Below are 20,417 nucleotides of genomic sequence, written 5' to 3' on the forward strand. Positions count from 1 at the left end.
GGCATCGGCCCTCCCTCCGCCCGGCCCTCCCCGCCCCCGGGCGCACCCCGCCCCCGACCCAGCCCCCCGCCCGCCCGCCGTCCACGGAGCCGCGGCGGGCAAGCCCCTTTCACACGGCCGTGACCGCAGCCTGCCTCCAGCCCCGGTCGCACCTCCCTTCGAGGCTCACGCCCCCTGCTACGGGGTGTCCCAGCCCCCGCCTGCCGGGCCTGGCGGCGGGAACAGCTCGGGCCGGAACGGGCCATCCTCCTCAGGCCGCCCGATGGTCGCTGACCCCTGGGTTAGCCACGATCTGGAGCCCAGCGACTCTTGGCTGTCCCTGCTTGCGGTCAGGCGCCGCGGAAGACAGCCCTGGGGGAGCGGGGAGGCCCTCGGCCGCGCGGAAAGCGGAGCGTCGGCGCTGGGCACTACTCTGGGCCGGCCGCCGAGGCGGCGGTCAGAAGCCGGCCTTCGCTAGTCACTGCTGCGGCCAGCCCTTCGAAAGGAGGGCGAGCGGGGCTCTCCGTTCCCCTGGCTGGAGTCGCCACCGCGCCTACAGTCCCCGGCAGGCGTCTCCCTCGCCCGCAATGGGCGTGATGCATGCCGGGAGTTGGAGTTCGCACCCGTGGCTTGTCATTTGCGTTAACCCCAAAGTCGAGCTCTTAGCCAGCGCAGAAACCGGACTTGTAGCACCCCTGTGAGAACCCAAGAGGGCTGCCCCTAGAGTTTCCAAGGCTGTGGATCGTTGCCGAAGTACGCGGCCAAGTTTCCCTCCCAAGGGATAGCTGGTGGGCTCGAACGACGGCTCTTGGGGGCAGCAGATCAGCTTCGCGCCCCTGCATCACCAGCACTCCTTTAGAGTGCAATGCAGGCTGGAATCTAGCCTAACGCTGTCAGCGTAGGACCCCATGTAATTAAGGTGGCAGCACTCTGCTCTCGTCGTAGTATTGATTTAAGAGCCTCATCAGTGCCTAGACTCCCCATGCAAATTTTACCCGAAAACTTGATTATAAAAGGTTGAGCCAAAAAGCTCTTAACTTTGCGCCTGAAAGACGGCTTCTCAGTTCTGGTTTCTTTTCTGGCTTATCCTCGGACACCTATGAGCCTTGGGGCTTCATTCTGTCTTTAAGTGATCCGTGCGCACGCGCCAACTTCCTTTTTTTTTTAACCGGCAGGAACCATGGAGGCTGTCGCGTAAGTTGCATCCTGTACTTGGGGGAATCTCTCTCCATCCCGAAGACCAGGGCATTTTGGTCTCATTTTACCCCCATCAGACTGTAGCCTGAGCCTTTGCCCGCTTGTCTGTGTATTTGTGACGCTCTCTGACGAACAGGGCCCGTAGCTAGGAGGGGATGCGGCGGCCTTGGGGCGAGGGTGCTGGAAGCACCGTGGAACGCGATGCTGGGGGCCGCCTCAGTGCAGCACCAGGGAATTGGGAGGAGGCCCAGCCCCTCGTGGAGGCTCTTTTTAAGCGATCTACAGAACCTGTGAATCTTGTTCATTCTTGGCTGGCACTCGGCCCAGCTTTTCCTGCCACCAGGCCTTTGCTTTCTCATGTGGAGACGAGACGAGAACCAGACGCTGGGCCTTGCTTAACCGGGGCCCGGCATCTCGCTGAAATCTTTCAGTCTGCCTAGTTCGGTTGCTTTGCTGTAAACTCTGTGTAATGTTAGAGGCCCGTACTGCCCTGGATAGGGTGTTCGTTTGTGGTTGCCCAATTAGTAAAATGTCCCGTGTTCAAGATCACCCTTATGGAGGGAATCCAAAACCACTTAACATTTTTAGAGTTCAAGCGCAGATAAAAGGTACAAGCGGTTAAGAGCCAATCGCTTAGAGAAAATTACACGAAAATTGTCCCTATGGAGTAAAAGAGTGAGCGTTTTGGGGGTGTTAACAGTTTCCGTGTGCTAATGTCAGGGAGAAGAAGAAGAAGGCGCCTGCTGTTCCAGAGACCCTTAAGAAAAAGCGAAAGAATTTCGCAGAACTAAAGATCAAACGCCTAAGAAAGAAGTTTGCCCAAAAGATGGTGAGTGTACATTTCCTTGGGGCACTTGGTGTGTAGAGAGGACTTGTTGCTGGAGTTGAAAATGAGGGTTTATACCTGCCTTTCTGGAATGTTTAACCTAGACTGACGAAGGTTTTGAGAGAACGATCTTAATATTTTTTTAAGATAACAAATTGCTGGTTGCATTTTTTGAGAAAATTAAATGAAGTAACTGGTTCTTGTTTTCAGCTTCAAAAGGCAAGGAGGAAGCTGATCTATGAGAAAGCTAAGCACTATCACAAGGAATACAGGCAGATGTACAGAACCGAAATCCGAATGGCTCGCATGGCAAGGAAAGCTGGCAACTTCTATGTGCCTGGAGAGCCCAAGCTGGCGTTTGTTATCAGGATCAGAGGGTAAGTGCCACTTAAGACCATTCTGCCCTTAGTTAGAGGGAAAGTTAACTTCACAACACTCGAGTCCTTCCTTTTCTGACATTGTACGTTAGTTGCAGCCTGTGTGTGAAGTTCCTATTCCTAATTTTAGTTTTGTGGCAGTTGCCTTCAAGCCTATAGTTAAAACCTCAACGTTTAAGACAAAAGTTGTGTACAGGATGAGGATTGAGGGGAGTCACAGAGACGATTATCCAAGGTATTTTTCCAAAGGAGTATAAAGGGGAAGTCCCCAGTGGTCTTTATCACATGACACAAATCCCAACCACTCAGGTGGGACTTGTCTCCTGATGTCAGCTTACTATGATCACCGTTTGCCCGTTTAAGTGAAGATTTCTTGGTTTTGTGTGTACCCCTTTTTTCATTAGTATCAATGGTGTGAGCCCGAAGGTTCGAAAAGTGTTGCAGCTTCTTCGCCTTCGCCAGATTTTCAATGGCACCTTTGTTAAGCTTAACAAGGCTTCAATTAACATGCTGAGGATTGTGGAACCATACATTGCATGGGGGTGAGTCTTATCCTTTGCTTTGATAATGTACCAAACTCAGTTGGCTAAAAGATGATGGATTTTAGCCATTTAAGCAGTGCTCATCTAACTTCATGATCATTTGTGTCTGCTGATTATCTACTTCAGGTACCCAAACCTGAAGTCAGTGAATGAACTCATCTACAAGCGTGGCTATGGCAAAATCAATAAGAAGCGTATTGCCCTGACAGATAACACACTGATTGCACGGTGTCTTGGTAGGTTCTGCCTAGCAGGTGGGAAGCTTGGTAGTCTGGGGTTTTGTTAAATTCTTGTACATGTATCTTCCCTACAGTGAGTATGTATGTCTAAGGGAACATGATGTTTCTTTTGGCTTGATACCTATTTTTAGTAATGCCATGTATTTCTCCTCTGATTGACACTTATTGAGTACCTTGACATTTCCAGGTAAATATGGCATCATTTGCATGGAGGATCTGATTCATGAGATCTATACTGTTGGGAAACGTTTCAAAGAAGCAAATAACTTCCTGTGGCCTTTCAAACTATCTTCTCCACGAGGTGGGATGAAGAAAAAGACCACCCATTTCGTAGAAGGTGGAGACGCAGGCAACAGGGAAGACCAGATCAACAGGCTTATTAGAAGGATGAACTAAGGTTAGAGACTGCATCTTGAGAGCTTCCTCAATAGTAAAAATGCTGATAGTTCTGAATTTACATTAAATGTTGGAGGTTTGGTTGTGTTTTAATCATTTTAGTGTGGGTGGGGGTGGGGACTATCAACAATGTTTAATTACACTTGAGAGCATTTTTGTTGGCAAGGGAAGGTCCATTTTATTTAGAAATGGAAGCTTGGTGATTATCGTAGTTATGTCACATTAATTTGTTAAAGGTGGCTTATTTAATGGGACCTTTTCTTTTTCCCCTTTCAGGTATCTGCCTGCCATGATTATTTTTGTAATCTGGTCTCTTAATAAAACAGTGACTGCTTTCAAATGGAAATGTTGCCTTGGTGACTTTTTTGGTAGCCCTTAATTATGGCAATTTTTGGTATAGAATAAAATTAGCTAAATCATAACATAAACTTAGGATCCAGTTGAAGTGAAATGGTTTGTGAAAGGTTTTTCTTGAAAACCTCCCCTTAAATCTTAATTTTTGATCTTTGAATTACACTGAAGAATGGTATGCTGCTTTTAAGAAAAAGCTTATTTCATAGGCATTTGAATGTCATTTGTATGTAAGCTAATAAAAGTTCATTTGTTGGTAAAACTGCATTTCTCCGGCTTTGGCTTTTCAGTAAAGCTGTACCATGTACAAGTATTCCTTTCACGTTTCACTTAACAAGAAACAAATTAAAAAATTTTTTTTTACATTTTATAAACTAGGTTTTTTGCAGCATCTTAGCGAGGCGCCAAACCAAAGTCGCTGCCATTGAGTCAGTTCCAACTCTGCCACTTACAGAACAGTGGGGCGCAGAAGGCCTCGTCTTGGGGAACAGCTGGTGACTTCAAGCTACTGGCCTTGCAGCTCATTTAGTGTGCAGTCCCCTACACCATCAGGACTCCTTTATCTAGACCTGTGGATTGGAACTCACCTATAGTGTGTAACAGGAAGTGCATATAGTGAAGACGTGTTTTGGTCATTGTTGATTGGGTGTGGAACAGTTGTTGCCAATTCTCTAGACACTCAAACCAGAATTCCATTAATTCCTTCTCAGTGTAAAGTATTTAGAGTTTAATTTTTTGGTTTGGTATCATAAGGTATGGTTTTGTAATGTTTTTGGTTTAGTGAATTTCTGTATGCTAATTAAAAAGGAATGCATCTGCTTTGACTAGTTAATAAAATTATATCTGTGAGTTAGCAGATTTTGGCCAGAATCTAGTCTTAGTAGTTGGCTCAATGGGAGGAAATTGTACATTAATCTAGGTGGAGCCAAAGAACCTAACTGAAATTTTCGGTGGTTTTGTTACAATACATGAATATAAAAACCCAGTCTCCCAGTCTTTAAAGGAAGGTGATGAAAATAGACGTGTGCTCGATGAGACTGCCTTTGCATGTGTTTGTGTGTCCAGTGTTGTGAAAAATAGTTGTTCAGATGACGTTAAAGCAGATTTGGCCTCGAGCAATAAGGAGGGTCATCTGCTTGGGATGGCAGTCTGGATACCCTTTTAAGAATACCCAAAAAAGGTTTCTAGTACCAGTTCAGCAACGCAGTTGCCTTAAGCATGGTTGGCTTGGGGGGATTAGATGTTCTAGGGGTTCCTAATTGGAATAATTCGGCAGAGAAGTGGCACTCTGCATTCACAGGAAGGTTAAAGCTTTTTCAAGCTGATGAATGATTGGGAGATTCTGTAAGTATAGTAAGTAAAGTGCTGATTATATGTTCTCAGTAGATATCAGTGGGCACATCAACATCATTGCTACTAGTTCTTACATGCACAGGTTTGTCTTATCCCCTGCCCCTAATTGCTTTTATTTTTTAAAAAATAAATCATTTCATTGGGGACTCTTACATAACAAGCATTTGTACATATGTTGCCACCATCAATTTCAAAGCATTTTCTTTCTACTTGAGCCCTGGTATCAGCGCCTCTTTTTTTTAATCATTTTATTAGGGGCTCATAGAACTCTTTCACAATCTATACGTACATCAATTGTGTAAAGCACATTTGTACATTCATTGCCTTCATCATTCTCAAAACATGTGTTTTCCACTTAAGCCCCTGGCATCAGCTCCTCATTTTCCACACTCCCTCATGAACCCTTGATAATTTATAAATTATTTTGTCATATCTACCTTCGACGTAAGGAAACCCCTGTGACTTGGAAATATTCATGGTCAGTTCCATGATCTTAGAGGATTAGTGGAAAGATAATAAAAATTCAACTGCCATCAGACTCAGAAGGTAGAACTGCCCCTGTGAGTTTCCAAGATTACTTATTTTGGGGAGTAAAAAGCCATTCTCCCTAGAGTAGCTAGCTGGTAGTTTCAAATTGCTGCCCCAGGAGATTGCAGGCCAACTCGGATCTAAAACACCAAAGTCCAGTAGTGGGAAATCAGATACCAAAAAATGGAAATGCCAGGGTGCTCCGTAGAGGTAAAGATGGCTAGACTTTGTCTTACATGCTTTGGACATCTGACAGGGTACCCCCCACCCCCAAAAAAAACAACGCTCATTTTTTTTTTTTTATGTGGAGGGGATAGTCCACCAGGTCAAGCTTTCCATTTAGAGGTTCTGAAAAGATTGTGTAATGGTGTGCCATAAAAAAGCCTGATTTGTGGCAGTTGGGGGACTGGTTTTGTATTCAGGTGCTCACAGCCATCTGTGTGCTAGTTTTTGGCAAAAGTCAGCATCCTCCTGCCCCACACTCCTTATTTATCTGACCTTGCTGACTTCTTTTTGTTTCTGCGAATGCAGAGAGACGTGAAAGGACAGCGATTTGACAACGTAGAACAGGTAAAGAAAAACGAGAGAGGTGCTGTCAGCCATCCAAACTGATGAGTATGAAAAACGTTCCCAAGAATGGAATTGCAGTTTTAAATGTATTAAGTGTAATGGAGAGGGCTTTAAAGGTGATATGGTTGTTTTGTAAATAAATAAATAGCTTTGGGGGGGGGAATCCAGGTTTTTTGGGGGCTAACCCCTCGTTATTGTCAGGACAAACCAGGCCCTGGGGAAGGACATCATGCTTGGTAACGCGGAGGGGCAGCGAAACAGGACAGCCCTCAAGGAGGTGGCTTGAGGCTTGCTGCAAAGGCATGGGAAGAATTGTAGGATGTCACAGGCCCGAGTGGCGTTTCCTTCTGTGTGCTTAGGGTTACTATGTGTCGGAATGAATTTGGTGGCACTTAACTTTTGGTTGATTACCTTCCATGTAAAAGTCTTCGTAAATAGACAGTCTGTCTTCATGGTAGCTTCTCTGTGTCCATAGATAGCTCCAGATCAGACCCGAGCCCTGGATTGTGTCCAGGGAGTTCCACATAAGAGTCCGATGTGTGCTGCCTCTTGGTCAGTGCCAGAGGACTGTGGCGGGCGGGGTGCTTCTCCAGGTGGTGCTGGCTACACATTTGGACAAGACAGTAAGCATTGAGCTATGCCAGTGCTCTCACACTGGTTTCCTGTGCTCCCCAATTTGTAACGAAGGGATATATATAACGGGTCATGATGAGAATGTGGCTACCATTTTCTCAGTACACCCAATCACTGCTATCTGTGGGACCCAGCTGCTAGCCAGGAACTGAATGACACTTGATTGCCTTCTTTCAGTTTGACCCAGCACTTCTTCGTGGAGAACTCACATGACTGGCAACCTCCCTACTCCCTGTAAATTGCTCTCGGTATGTGCAAGTAGACCTGGCTTGTGTGCGTGCGCTTTAACTTTGAAGTAATCTTTGCTGCATTAGCCTTCCTCCTTGCCACACCTGTTATAACTCTAGAGGGCACAATGTGCAAGACCTTATCAACAACATCCTTGATGCTTCATTTCTGGCTCCCTTCTCATTCGATTCTCAAATATGCCAAGCTTCTGTTGGCTGGCCTCCCTCGCTGATGCTTGTGTGGCACACTGAGCCCTCAGGTCTGGGGACTTGGCTTCTTTTCTGTCCCAGTCTCAGCACAAGATGTACGACGGCTCCACTGACACGGCTCTTCATACAACCCTGGTTTTCTCAGTAGCATTTCTTACTATGTGAACTTCTTTGTTACTATCTGCTGCTTTTCCCAGCTGCTCCCTAAGACGGCCTTACGTGTTAGTTGTCATGGCCTGTTGCATTGTAGGCGCTACATTTTTTTTTTTTTGATTGAATGAATCTTGCCCCGTAAGGACAAGAGCCATTTAGAAAGGTCTTTAGTCCCTGACACATTGAGTTTCAGTGGGGAGTGCTGAGAGGAATAATGAGAACCAGAATGTGGATTTAAGAGTTATTTGGGAGAATCCCTGGATGGCACAAATGGTTAAGTGCTAGACTAGTAACTGAAAGGGTTAGGGATTCAAACTAACCCAGAGGTGACATGGAAGCAGGTCCTGGCAATCTGCTATGTATGTATGGTGATAAGAATTGTACGAGCCCCATTAAAATGATTTTTTAAATTACAGCTAATGAGCTGATAACAAATGCTCAAGTAGAAAGAAAATGTTTTGAAAATTATGATGGCAACAAATGTACAAATGTGCTTGACACAATAGATGTATGTATGGATTGTGATAAGAGTTGTAAGAGCTCCCAATAAAATGATTTAAAACAAAAAATTATTTGGGGTTTTTTAAAACTCATTCTTTACTCCAAATTTCATTGTGTAGGCACTTGGAGGTAAGGTCATTGTACAGAATTAAATGTACTCTAAGAATGTAGAGAGACGGGGCTTTCTACTCCTGTGGGCAGTTCTTCCGGCTCCTATCTGGTCACTGAGTCGGCATCGACTGACGGCAGTAGGAGTGTTGAGAGTTTGAAACTAGAGGAAAACGGATTCCTTTTCAGTGCCCATGGATGGAGCGCTTGATGGCATAGTGGGTTACTGTGTCAGTCTAGGTCAGGGCTCCTCAAACTTTTTAAATAGGGGCCAGTTCACTGCCCCTCCGACCCGTTGGAGGGCTAAACTGTAGTTTAAAAAAAAAAACTATGAACAAATTCCTATGCACACTGCACATAACTTATTTTGAAGTAAAAAAAACAATTGGGGCAAAAACACCCAGCGGGCTGGAAAGGGTGAGTGTACATTAAGAAAGCATCCCAACCCAGTGCTGCCCAAGACCATAGATCCAACATTAGCCCATATGCCCGACATCAATCTACAAAGTCTTCCTCAAACAAACAAACACATGCAATGATGCCAACTGCAAGAGGAAAACCGAAATAGTGAGCGTGTAAACATCTCAGTGCTGGCAGGGGTCTTCCACACCGCTGCACCAACACACAGGGCTGCAACGGGGTAGGTCCATGCGGCTTCTCAGGGATGTCTCGCTGGAAGTGAGCCTTGCCAGCTGAAGCACCCTGGTCCGACAATCAAAGCAAGAGACCAGAGAACTAGAAAGGTGAGGCTTACAGAGCCATTTATCTCTCCGCCCTTCAATTGATCCCACCTGTGTTTATCAGCCAGGTTGGCACAATAAACCTTAAATATCTCAGTTACTTTAACCACAAGGTCAGTAGTTTGAAACCACCAGCCGCTCCGGAAGAAAGATAAGCTTTTCTACTCATTGAAGATTTATAATCTTGGAAACGCATGGGGTAGTTCCCAGGATTATGCTGAGTCAGAATTGACTTGATGGCAGTGAGTTTGTGCTTTGGAGAAAAGACAAGTCGTCGTCAAAGAATTAAAATGTAAGGATATAAGTAATAGAACAGTGCCTAGGTGGTGCAAGTGGTCAATGCGTTTGGCTGGAGGTGCTGCTGAAGGAAGGCCTGGTGATCTACTTCCAGAATCATGAAAAACCTATGTTATACCCCAATGTGTGGGGTCCCCATGAGTTGGAATGTCTGGCAAGTGGAGGAAAAGGTTTTATACTGAAGCCTGGGAAGTATAACAGGAGGTAGAATTCAGAGACCGTGGGTTAGAGTATTATAAGCAAAGTCAAAGATGTGCTCACACAAATAGGGTATGTGGAGGGTGATGCTTAGAGCCGAGCTCACACTTGATAGCAAAATCATTGTGGGGTCCATTTAATGAACATTTTATCATTTACTGAGTGTCAGTGTATCCCAGATCTCCGTTTGATTTTTTAATGTGCATCCTTACTGTCCTATTAGGTAAGTCTACCAACACTCCCATTTTCTGGATGAGTTACTTAGCTGTTGCCCAAGGTCACCTATCTAAAGGAACTGGGTCCGCTTTGAGTTCATTTATTTTAAACAAGCTAGCAAGGGTTCATAGCAAACGTGGCCGAGCACTGGATGAGAACGGTCCCTTTGAGAGCCATTTCAAGAGTTGTCTGGAATCTAGTCTAGCTGTAGTCCCAGACTGGCAGTCTTTAAGGCCAAGAAATGGAAGGCTTAAGGTTTAGAACATAACTGGCAAGGGAGTGTAACTATAGATAGGATATACACATATTTAGATATATAAGGCTTACTGCTACACTCATGAAGGAACACATCTGACCTTTCACCAAAGAAGTAGAAACCGAGGGTCTAGGTAGATTGGGTGCAGGGACTCTGGGGTGACTGACAATTCAAAGGGACTTGCTAAGAGTGGGCTAGTTAGCTGGGCCAGTAGCTAAACGGGGCCCAAGCTCATCTGTGCTCTCCTGAGAGCCAAATTATTTTGAAAGATAAATCTTTGGTGAGGACTGGTGAGCAAACAGCTCAGAAAACAGCAGCGCCAACTCATCAGCAAAAGCGCATTCCTTACTGCTCTCCACTTACGCTGCCTGTACTGCAGTGCCCTATTGAACCTTGCTGCCCCACTCACCCGGTGGCACGGTTGACCGCCCAGGGCTGGCAGCACCCAGTCTTGAATCAGCCCACCCCCTTCCATATCCGTGACTCCCAAGGCGGCGCCCTGGAGTCCTGGTCCAAGAGGACCCGGCAGCCTTGTAGCCATCTGGGCACAAGCCCTGGCAGGGCCACCACTCTGATGACTGGGTCCTGAAGACCCCCGCCTGTGACTCGGGGCACCTAGCAACGGGCGCGCGCCGCCGGGGAGGCGGGGCTGCTGGAGCGCCGGGCGGGCGTGCGGGTGGCGGGGACTGCGCTGCGAGCCGAGCTCCCCCAGCGTGGCAGGGCTGCCGGCCGCCGAGCATGCTCGCCCCGGGAGCAGCTCCCGTGCGGGCGCGCAGCCGCCCGCCCCGGCCCCGGCCCCGGCCCGCCGCCGTGGCCTGCCCCGCAGCATCGCCAGGCCGGGGACGGAGCCGGGGCACAGGTCGGCCCCGGGCTGCGGCGGGCTCCAGGGCTGCCCGCTGCCCCCGCTGCCGGAGCCCCCTACTAGGGTGCGACGGGCCGGGCCCTCGAAGAAGCCGCTCCCCTCCTCCGCGGAGCTGCCGGGACTATGAGTGCGAGCCGGGCGGGACTCGGGAGGATCCGGGCTCGTGCGAGGTCTGGGCTGGAAGGGCGGGCTGCTCCGAGGTCATCTGCACCAGCCTTCTTCCAAGACAGGGGGAACCAAGCCCAGGAGCGGGGCTGGCAGGAAGGCAGCGGGCAGGGCTGCCAGGAGAGGCGGGTGCAAGGGAGAGAAGGGGATCGAACCAGCGGAGGTGGGCCTGCCTGCAGATGTGGATTTACACACCCCTCCAAGCAAGCGCACACTCTTACAAGTTCACCCTCTCGCCCTCCCAGGGTTTCAACTTCAGAGGGGGGAAGTTATGTTCTCTTTCTGCCACACCACCCAGCCTTTTGGGTCCAGCAGGCCTGGGGGATGGCTGACCGTGTTAATTCGATTTCTTTGTATCTTTCCTGATTTACTTATCATTTGTATTTAATCACTTCAAAACAACAACAACAACAACGAGGTGTTCAAAACACTAGCAAAGGTTTGTAGACTTACTTGTGGAGCAGGTAGCAGCCCATCCTGTGGCACTGATTTTCCTGGGTCTCCGGTATCCTGGAAACAGCCCCCGACTCCTACATCCAGAAAGATGCAAATAAAGTTACAGTCATCGGTAGGGGATTGTACTGCCCTTTACCTTTCTTGACTTTCTAGTAAACATTGCTGATAAGTTAAAAAATCCCCCGTTACAATAGTGTTTCTTAAAAACGCTTCTGACATTTCTAGAGTTCTCCCACACCTTTTTGAAATGATTATGCAATAAGACTTCTAGTAGAGAGATGGGAAAGCCTCTTTTCTTCCTAACTCCTACTTCCGTCTTAGAATTAAATTAGTGTTTATTTAGTCTTTTTTTTTTTTTTTTTGCTGAGGGGGGCATTCATTAGGAGTGGAGTCAAACACGTGGATTACTTGAGAAATTACGTGTTTCACTTGGCAAGGTAAGGTGAACACCTTTCTGTTACGTCACGCAGATCTATATTGAAATCCATAGTGCAGATGTAGCATAATGTCTGAGGGCTTCAAAAAGTTGTGGACAATTTCTCATCTGTAAATTCCAATTTTTCCGGTGAACATTGTGCAGCCCCCTCATAGAACTATTCCTCATGAAAATTGGTTTCAACGTTTCCTTACTGCAAACAGTGCAACAATGCCCATTCTGACTCATGACAGAGTTCTGTAGAATGAAGACTGGGTCACAGGCATATACAGTTAAACATCTTAATAGAATCTTGACTTCCCCAAACTTCCGCTTTCCATTTTCACCAGTAGACTTATGGTGAGACAAACCTGAGTTTGTTGCTTTAAAATAGTAAAATTAGAAGCGTCCGCTTATGTTATTTTCGAGCGTTTTTCTGTATCAGCAAGTCTACTGACTCTTGGTTTGCTGGTGTCATCCACTGGGTTCTAACTCATAGTAACCCTGAGGAGCATTCGGACTCTCCCAAGATAGATCTGTTCACTCCTGGAACAGTCCATCGTGCTTCCAAGATCCTTTCCAACAGCACAATTCAAATACACTAGCTCTCCTGGGGCCGGCCTTATTGGTGGTCCAGCTTTCACAGCATACGTGAAAATACCTTGGGGGTTGAAAATACCAGGGTTTTAAGGGTCAGGTGCACCCCAGTCCTCAATGATATCTCTGCTACAGGCAAGGTTGTGAGCAGAAAGTGCAGTGCTTTCAGATAACAACAGTTGTCTGGCAACATTCACTGAAGCATCAAAAAAATCAGGACCCAAAAAATCTTAATTGTTGTTTGGGAAAAAGCTTAAATTTGGTGGTTACATTCTACTTTTTTTTAATGTAAACCCGAAATTCCTTCCATTGGCCTGAAACTAGTAGAAATTGTTCATTAATCTTCTTTTAGGCCCAAACTAGGATGGTCTTATAAAATAGGAGCCAGAAATATGCACTGAAGCTGACCATGAAAAGAAAGAACCATTAATAGTGCTGTTCTATGTATCTATTGAAAATCTGAATATCCCATCATCCTTTTCCGTACACAGTTCAGTTCTGAGATTTGATGTTTTCTTAAACCCTTTCGTTGAATAAATATTTAATTAAATGGGTAAATAAAATGGCACATTTGCCTTTTAACACTTTAAAGAGATCTTTGTAGCAGATTTGCCCAATGTAATACATCATTTGATATTTTTGACTGCTGTTTCCATGAGCATTGCTTATGGATTCAGAGAAACTTAAAGCCGTGACGACGTCAACCTTTCATCATGATGTTATTGATTGGTGCGATTGTGAGGATGTGTGTTTTCTTTCCATTGCACTGCTTCCATACTGAGGGCTGTGTCTCTGATCTTCCTCAGCAAAGGCTTCAAGTCCCCTTGGCTTTCAGCAGGTGGTGGTATGTCTCCTGCGTGCTGAAGGCTTAGTGGGTCTTCCTCCCAGCCTGATGGCATGCTCTTCTTCATGTGGTCCAGCTTCTTGTCTCTTTTGCTCAGCATACAGATTAAGTATGGTGAAAGGCTGAAACCCCGACACGCATCTTTCCTGATTTTGAACCATTTAGTATCTCCTGGGGAAAATGATGGGCTTTCTACCCCTGTAAAGAGGTACAGTCTTGCAAACTGACAGCAGTAGGTCTATGGCGTCCTATAGGGTCACTATGAGTGAGCATCAACTCCATGGGAGTGAGTTTGGGTTGCTTATCTCCTTAGTAGCCCTGGTTGCATCGTGTATTAGACGATGGACTGCCAACCGCAAGGTCAGGAGAGAGAGGAGGCTTTCTATTCCTCTAAAGAATGTCTTAAAAAAAAAAAAAAGAATTTGTTTTAAATCCACAGGGGCAGTTCTACCCTGGTCAATAGGGCCACTTTGAGTCAGAATCAGCTGATGGCAGTGAGTTTGATTCAGGTGAGCTCTGGTGGCTTAATAGGTTACTTGTTGGGCTGCTAATTGCAAGATCGGCAGTTCAAAACCACTAGCCTCTCTGAGGGACAACAATGAGGCTTTCTACTCTCTTAAAGATTGACAGTCTCAGAAACACAGAAGGACAGTTCCACTCTGTTCTATAGGCTGACTGAATTGAAATCAACTTGATGGCAGTGATCAAGTATCTCCTTGTTCTGTTTAATAACTACCTCTTGGTCTATGTACAGGTTTCATTTAAGTGTTATAGAATCCTCATTCTGTGAACTGTTATCTGTAATTTGTTATGATCCACACAGTCAAATGCCTTTGCATAGGCAATAAAACACAAATGAGCATCTTTTATTAGTGTCCCTGCTGTCAGTCAAGACCCACTATCTGACTACAAGATCCATGGTCTGAATATTGCATTCAGTTAATAATTTAATCATTTAATAATTGAATCTTCACTAATTCTATGAGAAACGTCTTTCCCCCTTTTAAACCAAACCCATTGCCCCCGAGTTCATTCTGACTGAGGATGCTGCCCTGAGATGCAGTAGAATTGCCCACAGCGTTTCCAAGGGTGCAATCTTTACGGGAGCAGACGACCATGTTTTCTTCCATGGAGCAGCTGCTAGGTCAAAGGCCTGACCTTTTGGTTAGCAGCTGAGGGCTTTCCCATTACTGCAGCAGGCCTCACCAGAGCAGAGCCTTTCTGGCGATGGGAGAAGGCTGTGGTGACAAGTTGGCCTGTGACCCGCAATGGCTGCAGTTCGAAACCACCAGTCGCTCCTCTGGAGAAAGATGGGGCTTTCTAGTCCTGTAAAGAGTTACACTCGTTCCAAAATCCACTTGCCAGGTCCACACATAGAACCTTGCTATCATGCAGACTGCATTAGAAAGTGGATTAGGACGGGTGTGGTTAGGTTAGCCTTTAGCACTTTATCATTCGATCTCCCTGTTGATTCCTTTTATAGTTGTTTTAGTTTTTAATATTGTGGCAGATACATAATCTCCTGTCAGCTTGCAAAGGGGTGGAGTCTAGCCCATCAATCGGGTCATAGCCAACCATGCCTCTGTGTGGCCATGGCCTTCCCCTGAGGATTCTGGGAACTCCTATCTTCCTCCCTGGAGGTGGGACACACACTATATCTGCTTGGTCTTCCTGCTCACAAGACGCTTGGAGCTACACTGATGTAACCAGAGCCCCAGAGCTGGAGAAGGTATGTGGGGGCCAGGCCAGCACTGAGATGCTTCCACTGCCACGGCTACTGGATCCTCAAGACTTTCCGCCCACTGACCGGTGATCTTGCTGCATTTGATGTCATTGCATGTGTTGCATGAGTCTGAAGAGGGATTTATAGACTACTATTGGACATATGGGCTAATATCGGACTTATAGACTTGATCTGGGTGGGCTGAAATATTTTCTCAATATACAATTGCTCTTTTAGATAAAGCCCTTTCTTATACGCATATGAGGTCTATGAGTTTGTTTCTCTAGTCAACCCACTCACACAGATATTTTCTGCTTTCTTTTCCATTGAAATTTTTTTCTATTTTGTTGTTAGCTTTTTTTTGTTTCTCTGGTTTCTTTTCTTTTTTTTAGTATATGCATTCCAAGATGGGAATTAATATCTATATTCTATAGAGGCAGTAACTGAATTAATGGTTTCGTGGGGAGTATGACAGGGGAGCTTGGGGTGGGGGGGATGGGAACTAATACCATCTCAGGTTCCACTGCTTGAACCAAATTATAGAACCTGCACCTGAAGTTTCATATTTCAAACTCTAAAACTGAACTCTGTATTACCCTTTATCCCTAGACTAGCCCTTTAAAAGATTCAGCTTCAGTCACCTTTCCCATACTCAGCCATCAGTTTTGCATTGACGCTATTGCTGTAACACAACTATCTACTCTGACTTTGGTTTGTGCTGGATGACTAAACTAAAGGCTGGGAACTCAGGGACTCCATGCAGGCAACCCTGGCAATCTGCTCCCGTAAAGATTACAGCCAGGAAAAGCCTATGGAGCAGTTCTCCAGGTTAGTGATTTGCCATGTGGAAGTCCGTTTCTCGTCATAGCAATTCCTAGGCCACCGGCAGCGTTCCTCTACTTAGGAAGACGCTCCCCCACCTCTTAGGACTTCGCTGCTGTCTACAACCAGCAGTGGAGTTGCTGTAGGGTTGGAATCAACTCAGCAGCCGTGGGAAAGAGGACGGTTCGAGTAACCTATAGCCCCTCTCTTTGGCCCCAACTTGTCTGATCAGTCTTCCTGAAGCAAAGAACATAGCACACCCCTGATCAGAAACCTTCAGTGTCTCGCCATGTTACACCACGAAGAAAGCACAAGCCACGTTGTTCAGTGTTGACATTTGCCCAAGAACTTACGAGACTTTCTTGCCCCAACCTGTCGTTCCATGATTTCTCCAGGGCCCCTATTTGAGTCCTTGACTCCCTGCAAATGAGCACATCCATTCTAGTCTTCATCTCTATCTTCCCCTGTTATGGAATACCATGGCTCCCATTTCTACTCACATTGGAGTTCTGTTCCCATGCCATTTCTAGCACCTTCCGTGTCTCTTGTGACCCTCCTCCTAAAAGTAAAATCTCCCTCCTCCTCCACCCTCTCCTGCTTTGTATGTAGTCCCCCCCAAGGCATAATTTTATACTCTCTCTTACAGTTGCTTGAGTGGCTACTGCCTGTCCTTCTGGACTGGAAATCTTGTGAAAGTAGTGTAATCTGCATGTAATTCATCTGTATTTCTCAGCACACGACACATTGGTTTGACACTGTAAAGTGAATCCTTTGTGTGAGTGAGCTAATATAGTCACACTTCGGAATAGTAATTTAAATGATTCCTGGTGTTTGTGTGTTCCTTGTTGTAGTAACAAACAGATCCCAACCTTTTAATGATTGAGCACTTGGAATTTTGTTTCTTGCTCACATGACAATTCCTGGATCTCTACATAGTAAAACAATGCAGGCCCACCATCTTTAGGGTCTCGCTGCTGCCTAAATCCAGCCGCAGAAAGGGAAGGAGAAACAGGGAGGAAGCAGAGCTGCTTATTCTTAAGAGTTTAATGTAGGAAATGACCTACATTATTTCTCTAATTCCACTTACAGGGCCATAGCCACTTGCTAGGAGTTGCCCTCTTCCTGGAGGAGAGGCAAGAGTTTTTGTGGACATTTGTCATGATCTCTGGGACCTGCTTAAAAACAAACAACAAACGATCCTACTTCCCATTCTCATTAGGTTAGTAAGGATTTGTTGTCCTGTGGAACACAAACAGATATTTCTTATTAATTTTTATCATAACAAATTCTAATTGTTGTTTTACTTTTCTCCTTTCACTTGACCACGCTCTCATCCCCGAGTTACGTTGAATAGCACAGTCTCTTATACTGCTTGGCATTGTGAATGAATAAATAGCTTTCATCTTTATGTTCATTTGATAATGACTTTGGTTCAAATATAGCTAAAAATAAAGTTGATCTAACTATCATGTTGTTTGATGGTGAGGTTATTTTCAGCTTTTTATTTTCTATTACTAAAAACGGGATTTGAAGTTTTTGATGATAAGTAATTCTTCTGTTAGAATAGTCCTATGGCTATTCTTTCCCAGCATTTCCCAATGATTATTACTTTGAAACACATTGCTATAAATCAAGTTCTTGGAATTGCTAGGTCAAAGTATTTAACATGATAAAGAAATATAGATCCTCATTTCCTTCCTTGCATTATTATACCAATCCATGCCCCCACGAAAATCTCCTGAGAATGCGATTTCCTTGAACCTCATGGTATGATGCTAATGTTAAAGAAAAAAACTATGATAATGGTAACTTACTCTACTATTTTGCCTTTATTTGAGTAGGAGCAAGAGTGGGCAGCCTTGGTAGCATAGTGGGTTAAGTTTTGGGTTGCTAACTACAAAGTCAACAGTTCAAATCTACCAATCACTCTACTAGGGACAAATGAGACTTTCTACTCCTGGGAAGAATTGTGGCAGTCACAGAAACTCACAGGGGAAATTCTGCCCTGCCCTATAGGGTTGCTATGAGTCAGAATTGACTTGATAGTAGTGAGTATGATTATTTGGTTTAGTAAGAATTAACTTACTGACCATTTGCATTTTTTCCTATAATGAATTACCTATTGTTTAATGTATCCATTCTCTGTATGATTTTCTTGTTTTCTTTTTTCCTTTTAAAGTTTCTTAATATATAAAGACCTTACATTCTTTCATTCTCTATGTCATCATTTGAAAAAGTTATTCTGGGAACGTGGGCAGCATGTCAGAGCCCTGTGTCAACATACTCAAAATGCTGGGTACAATCGAATACACTAATTTAGAGCGATATGGGACGAGAAGGAAATGCCCAGGTGCCAGACATGAAGAGGTACCTAAATTAGAACAATTAGCAGCAGCTGAAGCCCAAGTGGCTAAGTGAATCCGACTTATGCCTCAATGACTGCGAGTGAGGTGATGTCTCTTGAAAGGGGAAGAAGCCAGAACACAGGCCCAACAAACACAGAAATGTTCACAGAGGAAACCCCGGTTGGACCATCAGCTGGAAGCTGGGAGTTAAAAAGCCGCACTGTTCAGTTACTCTGACTACTTCACAACTATCTTCAGAATGTCATGGGGCAAAACAACCACTGATTGTGCTCCTGGCTTCTGTGGGTTAGGGATTTGGACAGCACACGGCGAGCACGGCTTTGCTTCTCGTTGTCTGGTGCATCTGCCGGATGATTTGAAGGCGGGGGCTAGAGTCATCTGAGGATTTATTTGCTCACCTGGCTGGTACTTGATTCTGGCTGTTGACTGAAACCTGAGCTGTGACCTCTGTATAGGCTTGCTATTGGCCTCCCCATGCCACGTGACTTCCTCACACATGGTGGCTGGCTTCCAAAGGTGAGTCTCCCAAAAGACGGAGAGAGACCAGGAGACACACAGCTGGAAGTCACACACCTGTTTAATGGTCTAGGCTTGGGCCTCGCGCCGTGTTCCTCAACATTTCATTGTATCGGTTGAGGCCATTAGTTTCAGAGGAGACCATGGATCTCTCCTCACGTGGAAGGACTCATGAGCGCAAGGAAATCAACATTCTCCTAAGATGTCAGTGGGAGCATAATAACTCAAGGAAGGAAACCTATGGTAAATGTTTTAAAAAATAATTGGATATACTTTGACATTGCACTGATTCAACATATAGAAATGTATCCTAAAGGACTCATCACTGGAAAATACTGCGGAAGGATGTAGAAGTGTCAGCGCCGCACTGTTAAAAGACCGTGTTGGGGCTGTGTATTAATGTGGCGGTCTCTGAAAAATGCAATCTGCCACAAATACTGTGACCTGAAGGCTATCTAGAAAAATACCCACCACTCGTATCAGGAGGGAGCAGGGAAAGAATGTGCCTCCTCTTAGAGCTCCAATAGGAAGAGTCAGCTGCTGGGATTGGCGCTTTGAATGCTGTATCAGCTTAAGTATGGGTCTGAATTCACATTACTACAAGGTCCAAGGACCACAATCCAAACTATGACTTATTAACTGCAGTGGTGTCACTGAAAACCAAGACCGGCCGAGACCAATGGAACCCTTTCTGTATAGCAGTTTCCGTAGTTCAGTGAAAATTCGACTCATCTAAATAGCAAATTTTCCCCTGAAGCTGAGCTCATAAAGATTACAAATTATATAAGGGAATAAACTGCAAGGAAAGAGACATGGAAGATGCACTTGAAACCCAAGGCCTAAAAGGAAGAGAATAGCATGGGAAATAATTTAACATAAACTCATAACATTCAGGGAAATGAAGGCTAGAATATAAAGTTTGAAAGAAAAAAGAGGGGGATTGGAAAAACATCCTGTAATAGTTGGGGCCATCTGACATAAAGAATTATGCCATTCAGATTGCAAATGGTGCTTGGTTTGAGACCCGAGGCAGAAGCTAGTTCAAAGTACTAAGAACTGAAACTGCTAGTTAAAGATAGTAGTTGAACACATTTATTAACTCACTCTTAAATCCTATAGAAGTGATAGTATAAAATAATGCGTCATATATTCAGGAAGACTTCGAGAACAATAGGAAAGGCAATAGCTATACAATTTGGGGAAGGGAGAATCAGAATGGCATCAGACTTCTCATTAGCAACACTGGAAACCTGTAGAGAAGGGAGCGGTGCTTTCAAGTTTGCAGGGGAAGTGTTCTAATCTGGAATGCGATTTCGAATGTAAGTCATCCAGTAAGCATGGGGTGAAGTAACACACAATCTTTAGACATGAATGTCCTCAGAGCAATTTATGTTTTCTATCTACCCTTTCCCAAGAAACCAAAACAAGGGATTAAAGAAGATAAAGCTTATACACATACACACTCAAAAACATATGTACGATACATGTATATGACATATAACAGGTATATAATTTTTAGATGTGAAGGCAGAGACAGCGAGATATCAGGGTCCAGCATCAGATTCTAGCAGTTAGGCAATCTTGGCATTTATCTTTATGTCTTGAAGTAGAAAGGATTTCTTAAATATGACATTCGTAAAGAAAGAAATTGATCGATTTGACTATATCCAAATTAAAAGGTTTTAGTAGCATGAAAGACACTTTCAGCTGGTTTAAAAATAAACTAAAAGTGGAGGAAAATATCCGTAATTCAA

The 20,417-nt window shown here is 45.0% G+C and overlaps 2 protein-coding genes across 2 annotated transcripts in view; both read left to right on the forward strand.

Annotated features, from left to right (window-relative positions):
* The first annotated feature begins 1,019 nt into the window (after positions 1-1,019).
* On the forward strand, positions 1,020-3,987 carry LOC142448080 (large ribosomal subunit protein uL30). Its single transcript, XM_075549577.1, has 7 exons — positions 1,020-1,173; positions 1,897-2,005; positions 2,213-2,379; positions 2,784-2,921; positions 3,048-3,157; positions 3,348-3,557; positions 3,833-3,987. The coding sequence occupies exons 1-6, from the start codon at positions 1,160-1,162 to the stop codon at positions 3,554-3,556; spliced, it is 747 nt and encodes a 248-aa protein (XP_075405692.1). The 5' UTR covers positions 1,020-1,159; the 3' UTR covers position 3,557; positions 3,833-3,987.
* A 6,648-nt stretch (positions 3,988-10,635) lies between these two features.
* The window catches only part of C5H8orf89 (chromosome 5 C8orf89 homolog), a 37,087-nt gene continuing 27,305 nt past the window's right edge, over positions 10,636-20,417 (forward strand). The window contains exon 1 of the mRNA XM_075550836.1: positions 10,636-10,922. Within this exon, the coding sequence (XP_075406951.1) occupies positions 10,636-10,922 (287 nt within the window). The remainder of the gene's footprint in view (positions 10,923-20,417) is intronic.

This window comes from Tenrec ecaudatus, chromosome 5 (genome assembly GCF_050624435.1).
Source record: "Tenrec ecaudatus isolate mTenEca1 chromosome 5, mTenEca1.hap1, whole genome shotgun sequence".
Taxonomy (NCBI): Eukaryota; Metazoa; Chordata; class Mammalia; order Afrosoricida; family Tenrecidae; genus Tenrec; species Tenrec ecaudatus.

Coding starts and splice junctions, on each gene's coding strand:
- LOC142448080 (XM_075549577.1), top strand. Junction 2,380..2,783: donor TTTGTTATCAGGATCAGAGG/GTAAGTGCCACT, acceptor TTTTTTCATTAG/TATCAATGGTGTGAGCCCGA. Junction 2,922..3,047: donor GAACCATACATTGCATGGGG/GTGAGTCTTATC, acceptor TATCTACTTCAG/GTACCCAAACCTGAAGTCAG.